The sequence below is a fragment of the Apus apus genome, chromosome 10 (assembly GCF_020740795.1).
Source record: "Apus apus isolate bApuApu2 chromosome 10, bApuApu2.pri.cur, whole genome shotgun sequence".
NCBI lineage: Eukaryota > Metazoa > Chordata > Aves > Apodiformes > Apodidae > Apus > Apus apus.
Window position 1 is genome coordinate 9,596,609 of NC_067291.1, and position 18,561 is coordinate 9,615,169.

The 18,561-nt window shown below is 40.2% G+C and overlaps 2 protein-coding genes across 2 annotated transcripts in view; one reads left to right on the forward strand and one right to left on the reverse strand.

Annotated features, from left to right (window-relative positions):
* LOC127388769 (aromatase) overlaps positions 1-18,561 on the reverse strand; it is a 52,908-nt gene that overhangs the window by 33,419 nt on the left and 928 nt on the right. The gene's annotated exons all lie outside the window — the stretch shown is intronic.
* GLDN (gliomedin) lies at positions 962-18,146 on the forward strand. Its single transcript, XM_051628502.1, has 10 exons — positions 962-1,264; positions 3,368-3,419; positions 5,717-5,734; positions 6,910-7,017; positions 7,715-7,861; positions 8,539-8,658; positions 13,653-13,733; positions 13,815-13,940; positions 14,657-14,807; positions 17,587-18,146. The coding sequence occupies exons 1-10, from the start codon at positions 962-964 to the stop codon at positions 18,044-18,046; spliced, it is 1,566 nt and encodes a 521-aa protein (XP_051484462.1). The 3' UTR covers positions 18,047-18,146.

The following is an 18,561-nucleotide window of genomic DNA, read 5'->3' on the forward strand; positions in this document are numbered from 1 at the left end:
AACTTTAACATGCTGGGGTTACCTTGTCTTGGCTTCTATACTGTTTAACTGACAGCAGCAGAACAGCATGTATTCAATTCAAAGTTGATTTGCTCTGCACTGTGGGTTTAGCATGAACAAAAATGTTGTACCTGCTCAATTGCAGAGATCTGCAAAGAAGTGTCCCTTTGACAAAGTTAGGATCAAGAACTCTCTTGTTGGAAGCTTGACATTCAAAAGCCGTGGATTTCTTGAGACCATCTTGTGGTAGTAACAATGTAAGGAAGTGCAACTGCTTTGTCTTTTCTAAAAAATGTTCTGTTTAGTAACTTTCATATTCTTCATGAAGTCTTTGTATGTTGTCAAATTCTGCTGCTCTTCACAACAGTGACATTCTTGAGAATTGATTTTCATATGATATGATATTAGATATCGCATGTCACAGCAGGGTTGGGAGGTGTCCCTTGGGAAAAGTCTGTGCTGGAACATCTAAAGCAAGAGATGAAGTGTCATTAGTGAACGACACATGATGCTTTTAAAACAGCAACATTGTTGTATGACCTGCAGCATGCCAGTGTATGTGTAAAGAAGGGATTTTTCCTTTGCAGTCATTTGCTGCTTCCATCACAGCTTTGGGGAATGAGGTTAACGAGAATCTTGATACCTGGAAAAGTCCTGTGCGACTCCAGTAGTTTGACAGCACGTCGTGCCTGCAGGCGGGGGCAGCCAGAGCTGTCCCGGGCCTTCCCTCTGGCGCTGGCCAGCAGCAGCCCCCGGGCCTGCCCGCCTGTGCTGGCCACGGGCGCCGCGTCCCGAGGTGCCCCGTCCAGCCGAGCACCGGGCAGGCGGCGGCACGGCCCGGGTCGCCCACCCCGCGCTCGGTGCCGCTGCCCCCCGCGCCCCGCCCGGCTCCCCCCGCCCCGCCAGCGTCCCACGGCGCCGAGGGGGCATAAATGTGTCCCCGCGGGCAGGGCCCGCAGCGATGGAGGCGGCGGCGGGCGGGCGGGCGCTGCGGTGCCTGCTGGCAGCCCTGGCGCTGCTGTCGGCGCTCAGCGCGGCGGGGACGCTGTTCCTGCTGGCGCAGTGGCGGGAGCTGGGCGCGGCGCTGCGGGAGCTGCAGGCGGAGCGGCCCGCCCCGCACCACGGCTCCCAAAGGGCCCTGCCCGGCCCCGGCCCCGGCCCGGCCGCCCGCAGCAAACGCAGCCGTCGCGGGGAGGGCGTCCGCGGACACGTGCGGGCCGAGAACGAGGAGCTGCTGATGCTGATGACCTACTCCATGGTGCCGGTAGGGCGGAGCGCCCGGCCCGCTGCGGGGGCACCCGCGGGCTCCTTGCTGCGGCCAGGGCAGGCGGCTCTGCCGGCGGGCTGTGCGGGGCCGGGTGCGGGGCGAGGGTGGGAAGCCGGCGGTGCTGGCCCGCGGTGTCTGCCTGTGGCCCCCGGAGAGGGGGGCCGTGGGACAGTCTGGCCCAGCCGAGGTCTTAGAGTGAAGTTCCTTTTTAGCGGCGTGGATGTAACGATGCTTCAAAACTTTAGTTGCAATAAAAAGCCTTCCAGTGTCCCAGGTTTCAGACTTTTAAATCTTTGCACCGCTAACAAACCCTGCCATGGGTTTTCTGCTGTTCAGCACCTCACGGGGGGTACTGGGTATTGCTTCACCGTGATGTTTCTTGGAAATTGGTCATGTCCTTCCAGTAACTGGAGTGTGGTGGAGGCACAGATTTCTGCACCTTGGTACCATAGATTTCTCTTTACACCCTATAATTATGAGAAAGCTAAGCTTTTCGTATTTGAATAAATACTTCTAGCTGTAGCTTTTCTTCATGGCAAATGGCTGTTTGGATGACTGGTGTACTCATCTTTCATAGTGAAGTGGAAGGTTCTATTGTAGGGTATTTGTTATAACTCACTTTTTGAGTGCCATGTTTTTAAATTGTCACCTGAATTGTACTGATTGGTACAACTAGTGCTGCTGAGATAATTGGAAGGCCCCAATGCAAGCTGTATTCACCTCTGCAACCTCAACAAAGCCATTTAGATTAAAATGCAATCTGAATTAGAGCATATGTGGACAACGTGTATTTTACAAATTACAGGGTAGAAGCCAAGTGCTTTTGAAGGAGTGTGAGGGGAAAGAGAACAAGCAAATTATGGTACTCAAAACAAGTTAGCTCTTCTCAGCTAACTTAAATTTAATCCAAAACTTCTAAATGTAAGAGCTGTTCCAGTGCAGTCAAGAATCCAGTACATTTTCAGTATCTGACCAAACTGAAATTCATAGTCAAATATAGTTTGATTTTGCAACAAAAGAATCTTCTTTTATTTAAGTCTGTTAGATTTGATGCTTGCTAATAATGTATTAGCTTAAAAAATAAAGATTGATAGTGGCAAATAACCTTGCTAGGATTACACATCATTCTGCCTTTCAGATTGACTTGCACTTGTTCTGTTTTTTGGGATTAGTGCATTTCATTATTTGTCAATAGAGTAATTGTACCAAGATGAATAATGTGCATCTCCGGGCAAATATGTTAATAAATTATCATATATTGTGCAGCCCTGAAATATTAATCTTTTTCTTTTCTGGCAATAAACATTAGGCTTTCCCATGAAGAACTGAGGTGCTTCTAGTGCTCATGTTCTCAATATTGTCAGTTCTGCTGGATCTTTTGATGAGTTGCAAAACATTTTAGAGTGTTTGCTCTCAGCATTCAGGACATATATCATGAATAATTGCCCAGCAAAAACCTATGTATTTTGTAAAAATTACTTGTATTGATAAATTTTGGTCTACTCTAGATTAAAAGCATCTGTATTCATGTGTCTTCTAGCTTTTTTTTTTATAAAGTCTGACATTGTTGGGATGGAGTATTTTGAATGGATGAAGGTCCATTCCAAATTTGCAAATGTGGGTTATTCCAAGATTAGAAATCACTTTCTTGGAACATAGGTCATCTTCTCACTGGATATATTAAGCTGAAGACATATCCACAATTTGATATGCATATAAAATAAAATTAAATGTAATTTTAATTGGCTGTTGTTGGCTTTTGATACCGTCCACTACTAGAGTCACTGCATAGACAACTGCACATTTTACAGTAATGTGTGAACTTTAATGCCTAGATGATGTCTGTAGTTGTCTGGCCAGTATTTTCTGCATATGTTCAGTAAGGTTTAAAGTGAGGTATGTGGAACAGATTGCTGTGAGACAATCACTGCCTGAAGAGATGGATGGTGTCACTACCCTAAGGTAGTTCTAAATAGTTCATTCCTATCGGCACAGAGTGGAGAGTTGTGTCTTTGTTTTCCAAATTATTTCTGTAGGCAAAGTAAACTAGGTACTTTTATGGCTTGATTGTTTTCAGCTTCACTTTCTTTGCAACATTAGGTCCGAGTCCTGGTGGATTTATGTAACAGCACAAAAGGGATATGCTTAACAGGTATGTTTCTTGCCTTAAGCAGTATTTCAGTATTGCACCTGCCTTACCTTCAGGAACACCACGTGACGAAGTTTTCAAAGAACTTCAAGTCAATGGCTGTGTCAGAGAATTATGCCGTGTGTAAGATTTTGCCTGTTAATTGGGTTATTTATTTCTAAAAAAAAAAATAGGTGCTACCTTGGGACTTACCTATCCCTACTTATAAAAAATGCTGGAATTTAAGGAGCTCAGTTGATGTTACTTGGAGATATTTCTTGTGTGATTTTTTTAAACACCCACTTGAGTGTTTAAAATACTAGTTGCAGTTTAGTCTTGGTATTTTGGTGTATGTCCCCAGACTTCCAGGCTAATATAGAATAAACATACAAGGTGTAGAAACTTCCATCCATTGTAACTGCTCTGGAATAGTGGGACTTGAATGAACAATGTATTTGCTTCCCCACCTTAAACCATGGTAACAGGACCTTGGGTTACTGGTTAGGGGCTGGGGCAAGAGGAGATGTGAGAAAGCTCTGTGATTTGGTGAAGAGAATGGCAGGTGGTAGCCAGTTTAAGGGCTATGGTCCAGCTTTGAAATGTGTAACAGATTGAGTCGTGTGTTGGTTTTGGAAATGAGAAGAATAGAAATAAGCCACTTCTTGTGATTTAAAGAAAACACTTGCTGTGTAGTTTGTATTATCAGATGGCTGTAAAGGTCTGTTTGGTTCAATGATTTCAGCATAAGTGAGAATTACTGCAGTACACAGGGATGTTAAAGAATACTTCTGAAATTGTAGATCAGCTCTGATTGTGACTGAGGCTGAACCACAGACAACTTAAAAGCTTGTTTCTTTGTCTTCCAGACTTCTGAATTCATGCTACTTGGTGCCTTCTGCACCTTTTTTTTATTCTTGACACAATGTTTTTCTCAATACTGGCTTGCTCTGCTCTAGGCCTCTGTGGCATTTGCTACTTTTCAAGCATCTTTCTTATTTATCTTATTCTTATACAAGGATAATCAAGATCCTCAGTTTTTGAGATGAGTAAGTAATTGACCACACTAATGGACATAACATTTAGTGTGGAAAAAATGGTCATTTACTGGAAAACTGGCAGAAAGATGTTAACTGATGTTACTGCCTGTAATGATTAAAAGGGATAATTGCTGTAGCGGTACTGTGAAAAGGTTTTCACTTTGCTCATAATGCTTTCTAATTAATGCTGAAAATAGTCATCTTTAGGGAAAACTAGTAATTACTGTTATTTTCTGTTATAAAGAGTTTTGTTGAAACAAGCAGTACTTTGTTGACTGGATAAAAATGTTCACAGAACTAACTTGGTTCTTTAATTGCAACCACCGGCTTGCTTTGTTTTCTCCTAACCCACCTTTCCTGTTTGTTTGGGGTTTTTTTGTTTGTTTTGTTGTTGTTGGGTTGTGGGGTTTTGGGTTTGTTTAGGTTTTTGTTTATTTTTTAAAATGTGTTTTGGGGATCAGGTAAGATCAGGTAAGATAGATCTTGTTACAGACACAGTTTCTGTTTTACTCTTGCCTGCTGTGTTTTTTTGCTCATTAAGGCCCTGTACTTGCACAAAGTCAGAGAGAGATTTTATTGTATTGCATGTTGCTGAGTAACTGAGGCAAGGCCAGTTTCTAACACTCCAGCCAGGTTCTATGGGGAGAGCTTGGTCCAGCCTGGAGAACAATGACATGTGAAAAGCCTGATTGTGATTTAGATGAAGTTAACAGGAGTGACAGGACTTTTCTTGTTTTTCTATTTAAATAGCCCAAATCCTGAGCTGCAATGAAACATAGTAAAACACAGAGGTGTAGCATGTATTTTTAGTGTGTATTTTCAACAGGATTTTTAACTGTGACATTCATCAGTGTTGTAATGCCATTACGCTTGTACTATAACAGGAGCTTGTAGAACACTTATCTAAAGGAAAAGTAATGATTGTTGGATGCCTTGCACCCCTGGCAGTGCCAAGGCACCTGACAGTGAGATTGCATTGTGGAGGTGGTTGTTTGTCAAACCTTTATCACGTGAAATTTGCAAAAGGCAAAACATATGTATATATGTAATTCTTTTAATGATACTCTTTCAGTAAGTCGGAGCTTCTATTAATGCTTAACTAGTTATTTATGACACAAAACAGTTAAATCCGTAGGTGTTCACTTTGAAATTTGAGGGGCTTTCCTCCTCATTTACTGTTCTGATCTAATGCTAATCAATTCAACGTGGAATTTATTTTTGTTTCCTTAAGATTATACTCACAATTTCTTCTTTCTTGTGTTCTTTTGCATGTTCTTGTTGTAGGCCCCCCAGGTCCCCCAGGTAAGACACTTTGACAACTGCAGTAACATTTTGGGGTAATTGAAAGAGTTGCTGGTACAAAATGTTGAAATGTAGACACGTATCTTTTGTAGAACTACAAACTACGATTCCTTTGCTAAGTGCAATGAGGAAGGACTGAATGACTCCCTGCCTGAAGTTTTGTATTGAGGTGAACTTGTGCCCCTTCTGAGAAGGGAGGAGGTTTTAGGCATTATACTTTTCTAGTGGAAGGAACAGAATAGCTTCACATTTGCTAAAACATGTTTTATGGAATTAATTAGGAGTGTTTAACTAGCATTTAGGGGAAGAGATGAGTATATATATAAATATAAACCCATGAGTAAACCGATACTATAATTTAACACTAGAAAGCTCTCTTTAGAAACCGTTGGTTACTGATTCCACCCTCCCACCTCTCCCATAAATTTCCCTTCTTCCTTATTTAATTCTCTCTTTCTGATCTCTCTCGTGTGGTTGCTAGGCTATATGAAAGCTTACTTGCTTTCTCCCATGCTCCTTTAGCTGTGGGTTTGCTTACAATAATTCTATCAGAAAAGTATCATGTACTACTTGTCTGTGGGGGTTCAAAAAGCAACCAGGAGGGACTTGATGTCTTCTGTACCAATCATGATTTGGAACTGCAGTGTTCTGGACAAGCAGGTAAACTGCTTTTCTTGTGTTAGATTAGTTCAGCCAATATGATAAGCAACATGAAACTTTGTGGCTTCTGAAAGATGTTACAGTCACTGCCAAATTCAGAAATAGGATGTGTCTCACTGTGATTGTCCTTGAAGTGGAATCCAAATGGCTGATCTGTGCTGGCCTTAATGCAAATTGTGTGCAGTATGAATTTCAGTCAGTTTTCTTATGCTGAGGCTGGGGCAAAAACGTGTCTTTGATTTCAGTTCTTTTTTTGCTGTTATTGTGGAGTAGGTTTTTTTTGTTTGTATTGTTTGGTTTGGTGGTGAGTGGGGTTTGTTTGTTTGTTTGGGGTGTGTTTTTTTTAAGGAACACATTCTATTTGCATGGAGAACATAATGGTCAAATAGAGGAAATTGTATGTCTAAGGAATATATATATGCACACACATAAATATACTATATCTGAATATAATAGATTTAAGGGTAGATTGCATTTAACAGTGAATTTTCACTTATGCTCTTTGGTTTGTTCAGGACCTCCTGGACTTGATGGACTGCCTGGCTACAATGGATCAGATGGAGTCCCAGGTATACCAGGACAAAAGGGAGATCCAGGAATAAATGGAAAACGAGGAAAAATAGGTTTGTGTGTTGTTCTTTGTGTTTTTTCTTTTTCTTATTTGTTTGCTTTGATTTTTTTGGTTTTGTGGTTTTTTTGGTGGTTAGAAAAAAAAAAGAAATCCTTTCTTATATTCAGGTCTTACTGTCATACTTTAGACCTTTGTACACGGGGAAAGTTTTCAATGTTTACAAAGAGGTTGCATGTCACAGAATCCTGTAGCATTCATTGTTCTACACTAAGCTTTGGTAGATTACTTCAGACTTACTCCACAGTGAGGAAGATGGTACAAATGCACTAAGGATTAAAGGTGTTGAGTGCACCCTGTTGAATCTCAGTGTGCTGAACTTGTTAGTAAATCCTTTTATTGTCAGGAGGGTCCCATTCCCTTAACCTGCTGACATAAGGACCCTTTGACATGAGAAATCTTAAAAAAAAAAAGCCAGTTTGGGGGTGGAAGTTGTTCTGTGTTAAACCAGTTTTGGTTCCAGATTCATAAAAACTGTTGCAGGAGCAGTTTATTTCCATATTTTCCTTCCTTTCTCTATTGTCCATTGAGGCTGGAAACTCTTGGAGCAGGTTGTTTTTTGTTTGTTTGTTTTTTCGTGATAAACTTTGTAATGCAGGAGTGAATATGCTTTTATTAAAAAAAAAAAAAGTACCGATTGATGCTTCATACTGGAACAGTATTCTTGGTACTGAAGTGCTTTTTATTTTTAGGTATGCCAGGGCCTAAAGGTGATCAAGGAGAGAAAGGAGAACCTGGAGAAATGGGTTCACCTGGCAAAGATGGAATGCCAGGAGGAAAAGGTTCAAGAGGAGCAAAGGGTGAAAAAGGGGATGCAAACAACGATGTGGTATTAGAAGGTAGGAAGAAGTGCTCTTAGGAGCTCTCTTGTACTTGACAGACAAAGACATACTCTGCTTCTGAAGCATGAACGTGATCTGCAAGAACAGGACCAACCAGCATAGCCATGTTACCCACAGTGAAGTTTTTGAGTATTGCTCTGCCCAGGTTACCTTCTCTTTTTAATGCAAGTCTTCACATAAACCTTTCTGCCTGGGCTTTGGGTTGAGGTTTAAATGAGTTCCAGCCTTTCCAACACACTGCCAGACAGGTGACCACCTCCTGCTCTGTCTTGTGGCATAGTTTTATTTTTCTACTCAGAAAATGAGGGGCAGATTTCCACTCAGGAATACAGGAAGCAGCCAGAAATATAAGCTCTGTAAAATGACATCACTGTAGCCTCAGAAGTTGGGGTTTTAGAATTACAGTAAGTAAAAGGCAACAGTGCTTTGTAACTCTTTACTGTGCCTGTAATCAAGACAGATAAATTGCATGCATGTCCTACAGCTTATGAAGTTCTGTATAGTTCACCTTCTAACCAACAGCATCCCAGTCAGTTTATTACACCATATTTCTGCACATAGAAACCTCTTAAGAGGCTGTTCTAGAGATCTTGCAAAGTCCATCATATGGACACATACAATTCTCTGCTGGTTGCCTATAGGGCCCGTGACGTTGTTCTTTGCTTTGTACATAGGTGCAAAAGGGGAACCTGGGCCACCAGGGCCCCCTGGACCACCTGGACCTCCAGGACCTCCAGGAAAACGTAAAGGTAAAGCACAACCTCGGGAGAAGATATACAGCAGCAAATGCACAGGTTAGTTCCTTCCAGTGTTGTTTTTAGTATTATAAACAGGTTCAAGATTAAATCCATGGCTCCAAGTCTCACAGAACAGTAAGCATGTGTTTGTTTAGTTTTCCTGGCATCAGTAAAATTGCACAAACTTAAAGGTGAGTGTGCACTTGAGTGTTTTGCTGAAATACAATCCAGATAAGGCAGCAAGCTGTCTCCAGTAGTATAATGTTATTCTTTTAATTGTGCCATGCTTTGGCTCAGTTTCTGTTAGATGGGGTATATATGGAAAGTAAAAGAAATGCAGTTGAAATTTTTATCTTTTAAATGCTGGATTTTAATTTTACATGTGAATTCACCTTTTTAACCAGGCTACATTTCACGTATTCTACAAAATGAAACTGCCTGATTATTGGCAGAACTGAAGCAAGCTTGAACTAGCTAAGACTTTTAAAAGCTGGAGGAATGCAAAAGGATTATCTGAGACTTTGTGCTCATTTTAGTGTGTAAGTTTTGGAGCAAGGTGATCTTGAGTCCTTTTCTGTTGTTGTGATTTGTCATTGAAGCTGCTTTAGTTGGAGGGTTGTAGTAGATGATCTCCAGAGGTCCCTTCTAACCCCTACCATTCTATGATTATTGTATCCCGAATGACAAGTGGACCATGAGTCCCTTTTATTTCATTTACTGTAGCTGTGTTGGTGAGATTTACAGCTAATTCTAACATTTTTAAAGGAAAAATTAAAATCAGGGTAGATGCTCTTCATACTGTGGTTGCATATTGCACAGCAGATACTGCTAGGACCAAAATGGGAGTACCCAGACGACCAGGTCATAGATCATGTGCTCAAGTGTAGCCGCTGCTACACTTTTTTTTTTTTTCTTCTTTTTAAAGTCACTGCTTAGAGTGCCGACATGATTAAGAGTCTGCCATGAGATATCTCTGGTTTATTCTCAGGTGTGCTGGATACCAGTAAATCCTCATGGATTGAACTTGATATTGTCAAAAACTCATGTCAGTGTTTCATGTCACAACTTCTACTCATGTTTTAGAAGATCTTTTTCTCAGATAGATTAACATTGTGCCTCAGCTAAAGTCCAGGGGTGTGTGCATGTGCCCAAGTGTAGTTTTTAATGAATCCTCTGCTGTGGTAACATCCCAAGTTGGCATATATTGCCTCCTCCTGCAGGTGACTGGTTGGAAGTTACTCTGCTATCTGGACAAGCGTACTTTGTGAATGTAGTGACAGATACACTACTGAGCATGCTTTTCCATGCCTGAAGTTTATAAGGATTTAAATATATTAATAATAGCTAAATATTTTGTGGAAGGAAGTCTTGGTGTCAATGTGATATTAATATTCTAAAACTTTACCACAGTAACCACATTTCTTACTGTATTTTTACAGATGTTTATATTTATCATATAAAAATGTCATTTTAAACAGAATTTATCTGAGAGGCTTGAATTCCTTTTTGCATGTTGGAGTGGGAATAGCTTCCAAGAGGTTAACAGGGACACTGAGACTCTGCAGAAGTACTTGCAATTTTTGTAATCAATTTCATTTTCAAAAACATCGAAAATGAAAAGTAATCTCTGTGATCTTTGATCTCTCTAATGCTATAAACAATTCTGTTTTGAACAAGAAGTGTTAAATGAGGGTTTGATTTTTCTAATGTGTTTTGGTGCTAGTGCAGGCACATGGAGGGGGAGAGTGGGAACAGTTGGGAAGGCTGGTGCTTGGAAATCAAGGATGTTCTTACTCATTTTGTGGAAATCAGCAGTCACAGTTTTAAAAGTATTTCAAGATTTATGTCTGAAGTTGCTGTGTTTCTGAAAATTTTGGCTTAAAATGTTATCATATGTTCCTGAAAAATCTCTCTCAAAAAAAAATTCCTTTTTTTGGGAGAAGGAAGGCCTTTTTTTTCTTTCTTGGCCAGTGCAGAACTAGCAGCAGAGGAGCTGTTGGTTTGGATTCTCAGGAACACATGTTCTACACATCTTGTGATAACTGGAAAATTTTGGTTCAAGGTATTAGCTGATTATGGCCAGCAAAGAGAAGCTGGTGCAAGAACAGCATTGCACTTTTAGCTTACTCCAGCTTCAGAATGGAAGCAAAGTTTTGCTTTTGGAACTACATACTGGATCTGGCTGTCCTTGTCCTTTACCCCAGCTGGAATTGCATTCAAAATAATGGTGGCTTTCAGCGGTTGTTGCTACCCCTACAGTTCTGGGATGAATTTTCCTCCCAGCTGTGATGCCAGTTCTCAGGGAGGTCAGGGTGGTCGTCTGAAAGAATAGCATGGGGTGTCTCAGTTACTAATCTTTCACATTTCTGGAAAAGGAGAGTTATCTGTGACAGTGTTTGGAAAAGTGGGGTTTCTTTTGTAAGTGAGAATATAGTTTCTTGTTAGGCATACCACAAGAACTTTGTGCAGTTAGCAAGTGTGAAACAAGCAGAGCAATTTGTATGTCTCCTGGTTAATAGGAGCATATATTTTTATGTCACCATCATTCTGCATAGTTTGCTGAGATTAAAAATATTTTTAAAATTATTATTATACATGCTGTTAACTAGTGAATGTTTAATACTGGGTGGAACACAGATAAATTATTTCCACCTCTTATTTTTAATATAGCATGTAATTGTAGTAGCATGCAAGGACCTCATTCAGGAAACTCTGTATGGAATTATCAGAACAGAGCCCAGAGAGCCTCCTTATAATGGAAGGTAGGAGCAGGAATCTCATCCTGTTTGAAATTCAGAAATGCATGAACTGTTGGACAAGATAGAATCGGACCATTTACTCAGGTGACATCTTTACAAGTGTAGACACAGACTGAAGAGCTTTGGAGGAGAAGCTGATGGATTTCTGATGGATTTTAAATCCCAGTGTGCAAATGGGAGTTATTTAAGTATAACTCTGCAAAGAGGAGGTCTTCCTCAGTGAGTTTTTATGGTTTATGAATCAGTAGGCTGAGAGATCTTACTGCCAACACTCAAAGAATAAAACAGCTTTTGTAATTAAGTATTCATATGCCTTTGAAGAAAAGAGAATACACATGCTGATTTGCAACTGTAATTAACTTATTACATAAGAATACAAGAAAGGTGTATTTAAATTAAATTTTGAATTAGGTAAAACTTCATTTCTTTTAGAGAAGAATTAGTTGGAGGCTCAGGTGTATTTGTTCTCAAAGGTACTGTGAGCTAATTCTAAAAGAAACAAAACATCCCTGCCTTGTTCCATCCTTCCCACCCTCCCCAGAGAGAATTAATAGTTTTAATGTCTTGTAAACTCCATTAACTCTGTTTTATTATAGTAATCAATAGGATATTTATCTTTTTTTGATGGAAAGAGAGCAGTGAGAACTTCACATAAGTTTCTGAAACCTGTCTTTTTTTAAACTTAGTTGCTTTCTGTTTTGTGCAGCTTAAAGTCCTCAGAGAGTATTGCAAATACTCTCAAATGCAAATAGTGCACTGAGCTTCATTGCAAACACTGACCTGGTGTTTGACTATTCTCTAGTCTTAGATCAACTCCTGTATAGGGAACTGCTCACTCAGTTGACTGTATGTGTTAGTGACAGCCCAAGAAAATTAACTTGTGCATTGCACCTTCACATTTCTGCTGAGTGTGTTCCTTTTTAGAGATATATTGATAATATTTTGAGATAAGCTGGAAAGGGATCTAGAGTTGCTCAGTTGTAGCTACAGGCATTCACCTTCCCATGGTTGGATTGTCTGTGCCTTATTTTGGAGATAGGCTGTGATGACTTACAAGCTTTGAGTGTTATATCACCAGATGTCTTAGGTAAATAGGTAGGAGAAATACATGTTGTTCTTGCCCTGTGTTGGAGTAGTTTCCTTCTGAGTGAACAAAGAGAGGATATAACTTAAAGGAGAAAATGACAATGCAGTATAATCTGTCCTTTCTTGTCTGAGTGTCACACCCTCCTTTCAGTATTACTTTATTTAATATTTTTCCCGTCTTCTGATTCAAACTTCAACACAGCCCTGTAAATCCCAGGAAGGCAATAACAAAAATGTGTGTCCAAAAGGATTTGCAGTCTGAATGTTAAGCCTTGTGAAATGTGTGAGGAGTTGAAAATTAAGAATAGCATTAGAAAACAAGGCTACAATGAAATCAGGGTATCTTCTGCTAAGAGCTGAGAACTGTTCCCTGTGGTTAGACATTCTAAGCAGACTGAAGCTTGTGTTCTTTTAAAGGCATAAGAGGTATCTGGGCTTATAGAAAAGGCCCATAAATAATTTCATTAAGGAATTTTTTTAACAGTAAATACAAAGAAAACATGACCAGATACTCTTTAAGTAGTTGAGGGGTGAGAGGAAAATGTTTCTAGGTGTTTGTTTCTATTGCAAACCATTTCTCTGTGAGTAAGGAATATGGTGTGTAACTTCCCTTAGTCTTTCATATTGCTGCTTTAATGGGCTGGGTGACAGACCTGCATTCTTGCCCATTATGTGCTGTGTGTGTTTAGTACATTCTTACTGTCTTGGGCATTAACAGCACAAGCAACACTTGCAGTGCTGTTTACAGAATACATCCCCCCTGCTGGTGGGTGTAGATTTCAGCATAAGGCTTTTGTGTTTAGCCACCATTCATTCCCAAGAAAGCATGTTCGGTGTTACTGCTAACTCAGCCAGCTGCCAGCTACCTCAGTTGTCTAAGGAAAGGGGCAACTCTATCTTTCTAAGCAAATACTTAGAAATTCGTAGCTAAGAAATTAAATATGTTGAGCAAAATTGGTTACTTCTCAAAGCTGACTGTCAGCCTGACAACTTTAAGGAAACAAACTAGCCCAAACACTTCATTCCCTTGGCAGAAGTAGAGCAGGTCTTTTTTTGTCTCATTTTTTGACCAGACCAACCTAACCTTTTTTCCCAGATGAAACAAAATCCTAGTTGTCATGTTATTGTAGCAGAGTCACTGATCTGCACATCACTCACATCCAATAAAAAAAAAATGACATTTTACCCTTTCTCTCTCAACTCTAGGGGAAACCTGTGCTGTACCGAATGATGATACCCAGGCTGGAAAAGCTGAAGACAGAACCCCTGGTCCTTCAAAAAAACCTGGTAACCTGCTACGTAGCGTGACTACCTGTTACTTACTGTTTTAATGTCACAGACAATGGACGTGTGCTTTTTCTCTACTAGAATGTGTCATAACCTCTGTAGGAAGCCCTGTGCACTTTGTCAGTGTACAGCAAACGTTTGGAACTTGGATGAGGGAACCTGCAAATATAAGCGATGAAAGGATTTGGCTCACCCTGCATTTTTCAGGTACAGCAGCAGCAGTCACTGATCAAAAATCAGCTGTTATACTAACCTTGCTCTCTTAATTCCATCAGCCTAAACTAATCTTTCTAATCAGGCATGATGGCTTTTTACCCACATCTTTTTTGGAATATTTTCTGTATTACCTGTATAATACTTGACTATACATGTTTTATAGACATTTGTAGTATCTTTAGACATTTTCAGAGTCAAAATCAGATTTTAAAAATAGATTTTTGTTTGTTTGTTTGTTTATTTGTTTAAACCAATCCAAGTTTAAATTCCTGTTCATGCCTTTTTGTTCTTCAAGCAGCTTTCTGTGGCTTCACTTCCCTAAACTGTAGCTGGGAGTACTGCCTTTACATGTAGCTAGGCATGAAAACAAATCCTGCATCAACTACATTTAGTGCAGGAAATTTTCCAGGACCTAAGTGGGAAAAGGAAGTATCTTCTGTATATTGACCAACTGTGTTTGGAATTATGGCCCATCAGGTCAGTGGGAAGCAGGCCTGTGAACACCTTTGTAGCTTTTTTTGGTGTTTGTCTCTGGATTATTTTATCATGTTCCAGCAAGTTGAATCACTGTTGAAAACACCAATACAATTGTTGTCTGTCTGGTATTTGAGATTGACTGGCAGTACAGATTGAATTTTAGGGTAGAGGTTTCAAAGCTGAATGAACTAAATGATGGTCCATTTTTTCGCATTTTCCCCTTTGTTTAGGAAACTCTATAAAAGAATATGGGAATTCCAATGCCTTGCTGAATGACACCTACAGGATCATTAATATCACAGGATTCTTTTATGGATGTGGTCATGCCGTACAAAACAATCACCTGTACTATCAAAAAGGAGGAACCAATGTCATTCTGAGGTAAGTCAAACACAGCTGGCTTTAGGAGAGCGGAGTTGTGGAAGGCAGGAGCAATGGGTTTGAGTGACCAGAGGTCAACCTCAGAGAAGATCACTGCTTTCTTTGTAGTTTTATGTTTCTTTCTGGTTCTATCTAGACCTGCCTGTTTCTTGCAATTGGATTCTTTGCTGTGCTCAGAATTGCAAGAAAGAAATGGGAACTCACTAAGCAATTTGGGGGTCAGAAAGAAGTATTTGATTTAGAAAAATAAGCTGTGCAACTACTTGCATCAGCGTAGGTATCAGTTCAGCTGTAATTCTGGGGGGACACAGATGAGTGGTTATACGATTGCAGCGCACTCGTGGAACTTGGCTTTCCAGAGCTCCTGGCTGGGTTGATGCACAGGCTGTGCTCTGGGACAGCCCGGCTCTCAGCTGGGAGAGGTGGGGTTAATGCTGCTCCTGCAGAGGAATGCACTGAGGCACCAGCTGAGGACATGGCGACCTGGTGATCTGCACATTCCTTAGTGGAGGAGTGGCTCCAGTGTTGGATTTGCTCATAATAAGAAGTTCCTACAAGTCTCGCAGTATATCTCCCTGAGTTGGAACTGGGAATGACATCTCTTTCTTCAGTTTCTACTGAGGATAAAGACAATACAAATAAAACCCAAATCTCATCTTGTGGGAAGAGCCAAAGAAACTGTCCAAGGACAAATGAAAGATAGCATCTTCTTTCAAGTTCTCTTACATGACTCTGATGTTCAAGCCAAGAACATTGCTATACTTTGATGTCTCTTCCCAAGCAGGTGTGAGTGCTTCCTATATTCATTTGGATGCCAAAGAATGTGAGCAAGCTGCTTGGATTCTATAATATTAATTCTGCCAAAGACATGCCTGCTTTTTTGGCAACCTCCTTTAAACATCTTAAGACTTTTTGTTTATACATCTGTAAAAGACCATCTCCTTCTAAGCAATATACGGTGATGGGACAGAGGTTCTTCACCTTTGCTTGGGTACTGTTAACTGGGAGATGCCTTCACTTACAGATGAACACAAGCTATTTGTGGAATCTTCAAACCCTCTCTAAGAAGCTGCTGAGAGGTGGCTGTTGTTATTCACTCTAAGATTAATTACCTCCAGCACAGACAGGATGAGGTACTATGAAGTCTGTGACAGTGAAGTCCTTGATTATGGGCAGCAGAAAAACTTCTGGGAGTTTTTGTATTGTTTTAATGGAAAAAGCAGGTATCTTGTAATTTACCCTAAGGTGTCAGAAAATTAAGGAATTTATGAACCATTTGGAGTTCCAGACTAGCCTGTCCTTGACTGGGGCAGTGGAAGAGAACCTCAGGAATGAAACCTCACTTTTCTGCTCCCTTTAGGAGGAAAAGGCAGGATGTTCTGTGTTGCAGATCTTGCACATTTCTAATGAATCCTGAGATGCTTTTTATCTTGTTGGCTCTTCATAGAAAAAAAAAAAAAATCCGGAAGAAAATTGCATTTCTATAGGACTGTTCATGCTAAGGGCTGTCTTTCTAGTCCTTGCCCTTGAGTGAGGTCATTTGCAAACGTGAAGGAACTAACAAGATGAACTGGGTTGACACAAATTACTCAGACATCTTCTCCAGCCTTGAAGTGTTGTTTTTATTTCATGTACATGCCACTGGAATATGGAGTTGCTGCAGCTATGAGTTTTACAAAAGCTGAGGGGAATAATCTCATTATTCTTGCCTTTCCTTACCATGATTTTTCCAGCATATGCTATCAACACCTCTTGCACAGAAAAATTATTCTTCTAGTGTAAGTTCCTGGCTCTGAACTGTTCCTGTCGTTAACCTTATTTTTTCAGATCACTTTTGTAACTGTGGCAGATTCCTGTATTGAGTGATGTTTTTCCTCTATTTGAAGGCTGGAGCTCTACAGTCAGATAGCAGTCAGACAGTGAAATGTGCTTCATTACAGAAGGCATTACTGAGGAGGGCAAAGCATCTGTGCTCTGCCCTTTATTGAAGCACTGCCTTCTTCATTGATCAAATGCTAACTGCAGATGTATCTGGATAGCAGCTGATTGCCCTCTTCAGCTAGTAGAGGAGCTCAATTTACCTGCTTAATGCTGCTGTCCTCAGATTATTATCCCATTAAGGAATTTTAAGGAACAGAAACAATTTTATTCATTGGAGATGACACGCAGGTTGTCCTGCTGGAGGCCAGCATGAGGTCAGAATTTTGGCTCTGGAAACTAGAATTTTTATTCCTTTGATTATTACTTGAGCAAGAAACTGCATTATCTGAATTGTTTTCAAAAGAACTCTAAGACTAGGTGAGCCTGCCCAAAATTCATGCTGGTTTGGTCAATCACAGTTTCTCCCTTAAGTTCCTGCCTAGTAGAAAGCAAACTTCTGTACAGAGTTTGTTTTGCAAGTTTTAGGCCTTCACCTGGTATCTAATTCTTTTTCATATCTATTCCTTTTAGCTGCTTCTTTCATCCTAGTGATAATAAAGCTCATAGACTAAATAAAGTGAAACCTTCCAAAGCAAGTTCATGCTCTTGTGCACCTTTGAGATTGGTTATTACTCTGGAATTTTCTCCTAGTGTTTTAGAAGGTGCTTTGAGTGGAGTACTTCATCTTAAAAGACATCAGAGTAGTCCTCAAACTCAAGTATTTTCAACAATGCTTCTATCAGAGTTAATGCACTCTGAATTGATTCACCCAGCCAGTGTGTAAAACAACAACAACAACAACAACAACAAATAAAAAGACTTTTTAACACAACATCCTGAATACTTTCTCTCATTTCAGATTTGGGCTTGACACAGCATCGTTGGGCACACTGCTCATTGAAAATGCCTTATATCATGGTCGTAACTACCTCTTTTCTAACTCAAAGACATATTTCAACATAGCAGTGGATGAGAAAGGTCTTTGGATCATTTATGCCTCGAGCACTGACGAAAATATAATAGTAGCACATATTGATGAGGAAAGCTTTTCAGTCACTCGGCATATCAATACTACCTATCCCAAGTCCAAGGCTGGTAACGCATTCATAGCATGTGGCATTATGTATGTTACTGATACCAAGGATATGACAGTAAGTTTTGCTTTTGATTTATTGAAAGAGAAGCAGGTTGATGCAAGGTTTGAGTTACGGTCTTCACAGTCAGTTCTTGCTATGCTTTCATACAGTCTCAGAGATAAGAATTTGTATACCTGGGAGAACGGGAGCTTAATGATATACCCTGTACATTTTGGCAGATGAATATATTTCAGTGTTGTGTGTGGGAGCCATGTTTGACTACACAGAGTATTTAAAGCTGTATGATACACTCATGGGAGTCTCTTCACTCACTATAACTTTCTGTTCAGTGCTGGTGGTTTGTGAGTGTGCATAAAGGGAGACAGGGGCCTTTGCATCAAAGCACTTCCATTATAAACACCAGTCTTGTCTTTTAAAAAAATGAGCTGTTGAGTATTGCAGCTGGCACACAGCACAGCCTTGCTTTTGTTTCCCCCCTATTGTTCAGCTGATCATTAGATCTAATGTACATTGATTATTCCATGGTCACGTGCTCAGCAGAGTCTATTTATAACTTTCAGTTGCAATCATCTTATCTGCAATCATTTCCTAGTTAGTGATTATGGTCTAGTAGAAATGTCTAAATAATGAACCTTTGTATACAAATACCTTTGTCAGTTTCACTTACTACTTTCCACTGATTCTGTGAACATTTTTTTTGTAGAGATATACAACTGTTAAAAAAAATGGGGATGGAG

What these genes read in the sequence shown, in the direction of transcription:
- GLDN (XM_051628502.1), top strand. Translation starts at nt 962, where the DNA reads ATGGAGGCGGCGGCGGGCGGGCGGGCGCTGCGGTGCCTGCTGGCAGCC. An exon ending in TGGTCCTTCAAAAAAACCTG is followed by an intron (nt 13,734 to 13,814) that starts GTAACCTGCTAC and finishes TTTCTCTACTAG; the next exon opens with AATGTGTCATAACCTCTGTA. An exon ending in GGAACCAATGTCATTCTGAG is followed by an intron (nt 14,808 to 17,586) that starts GTAAGTCAAACA and finishes CTCTCATTTCAG; the next exon opens with ATTTGGGCTTGACACAGCAT.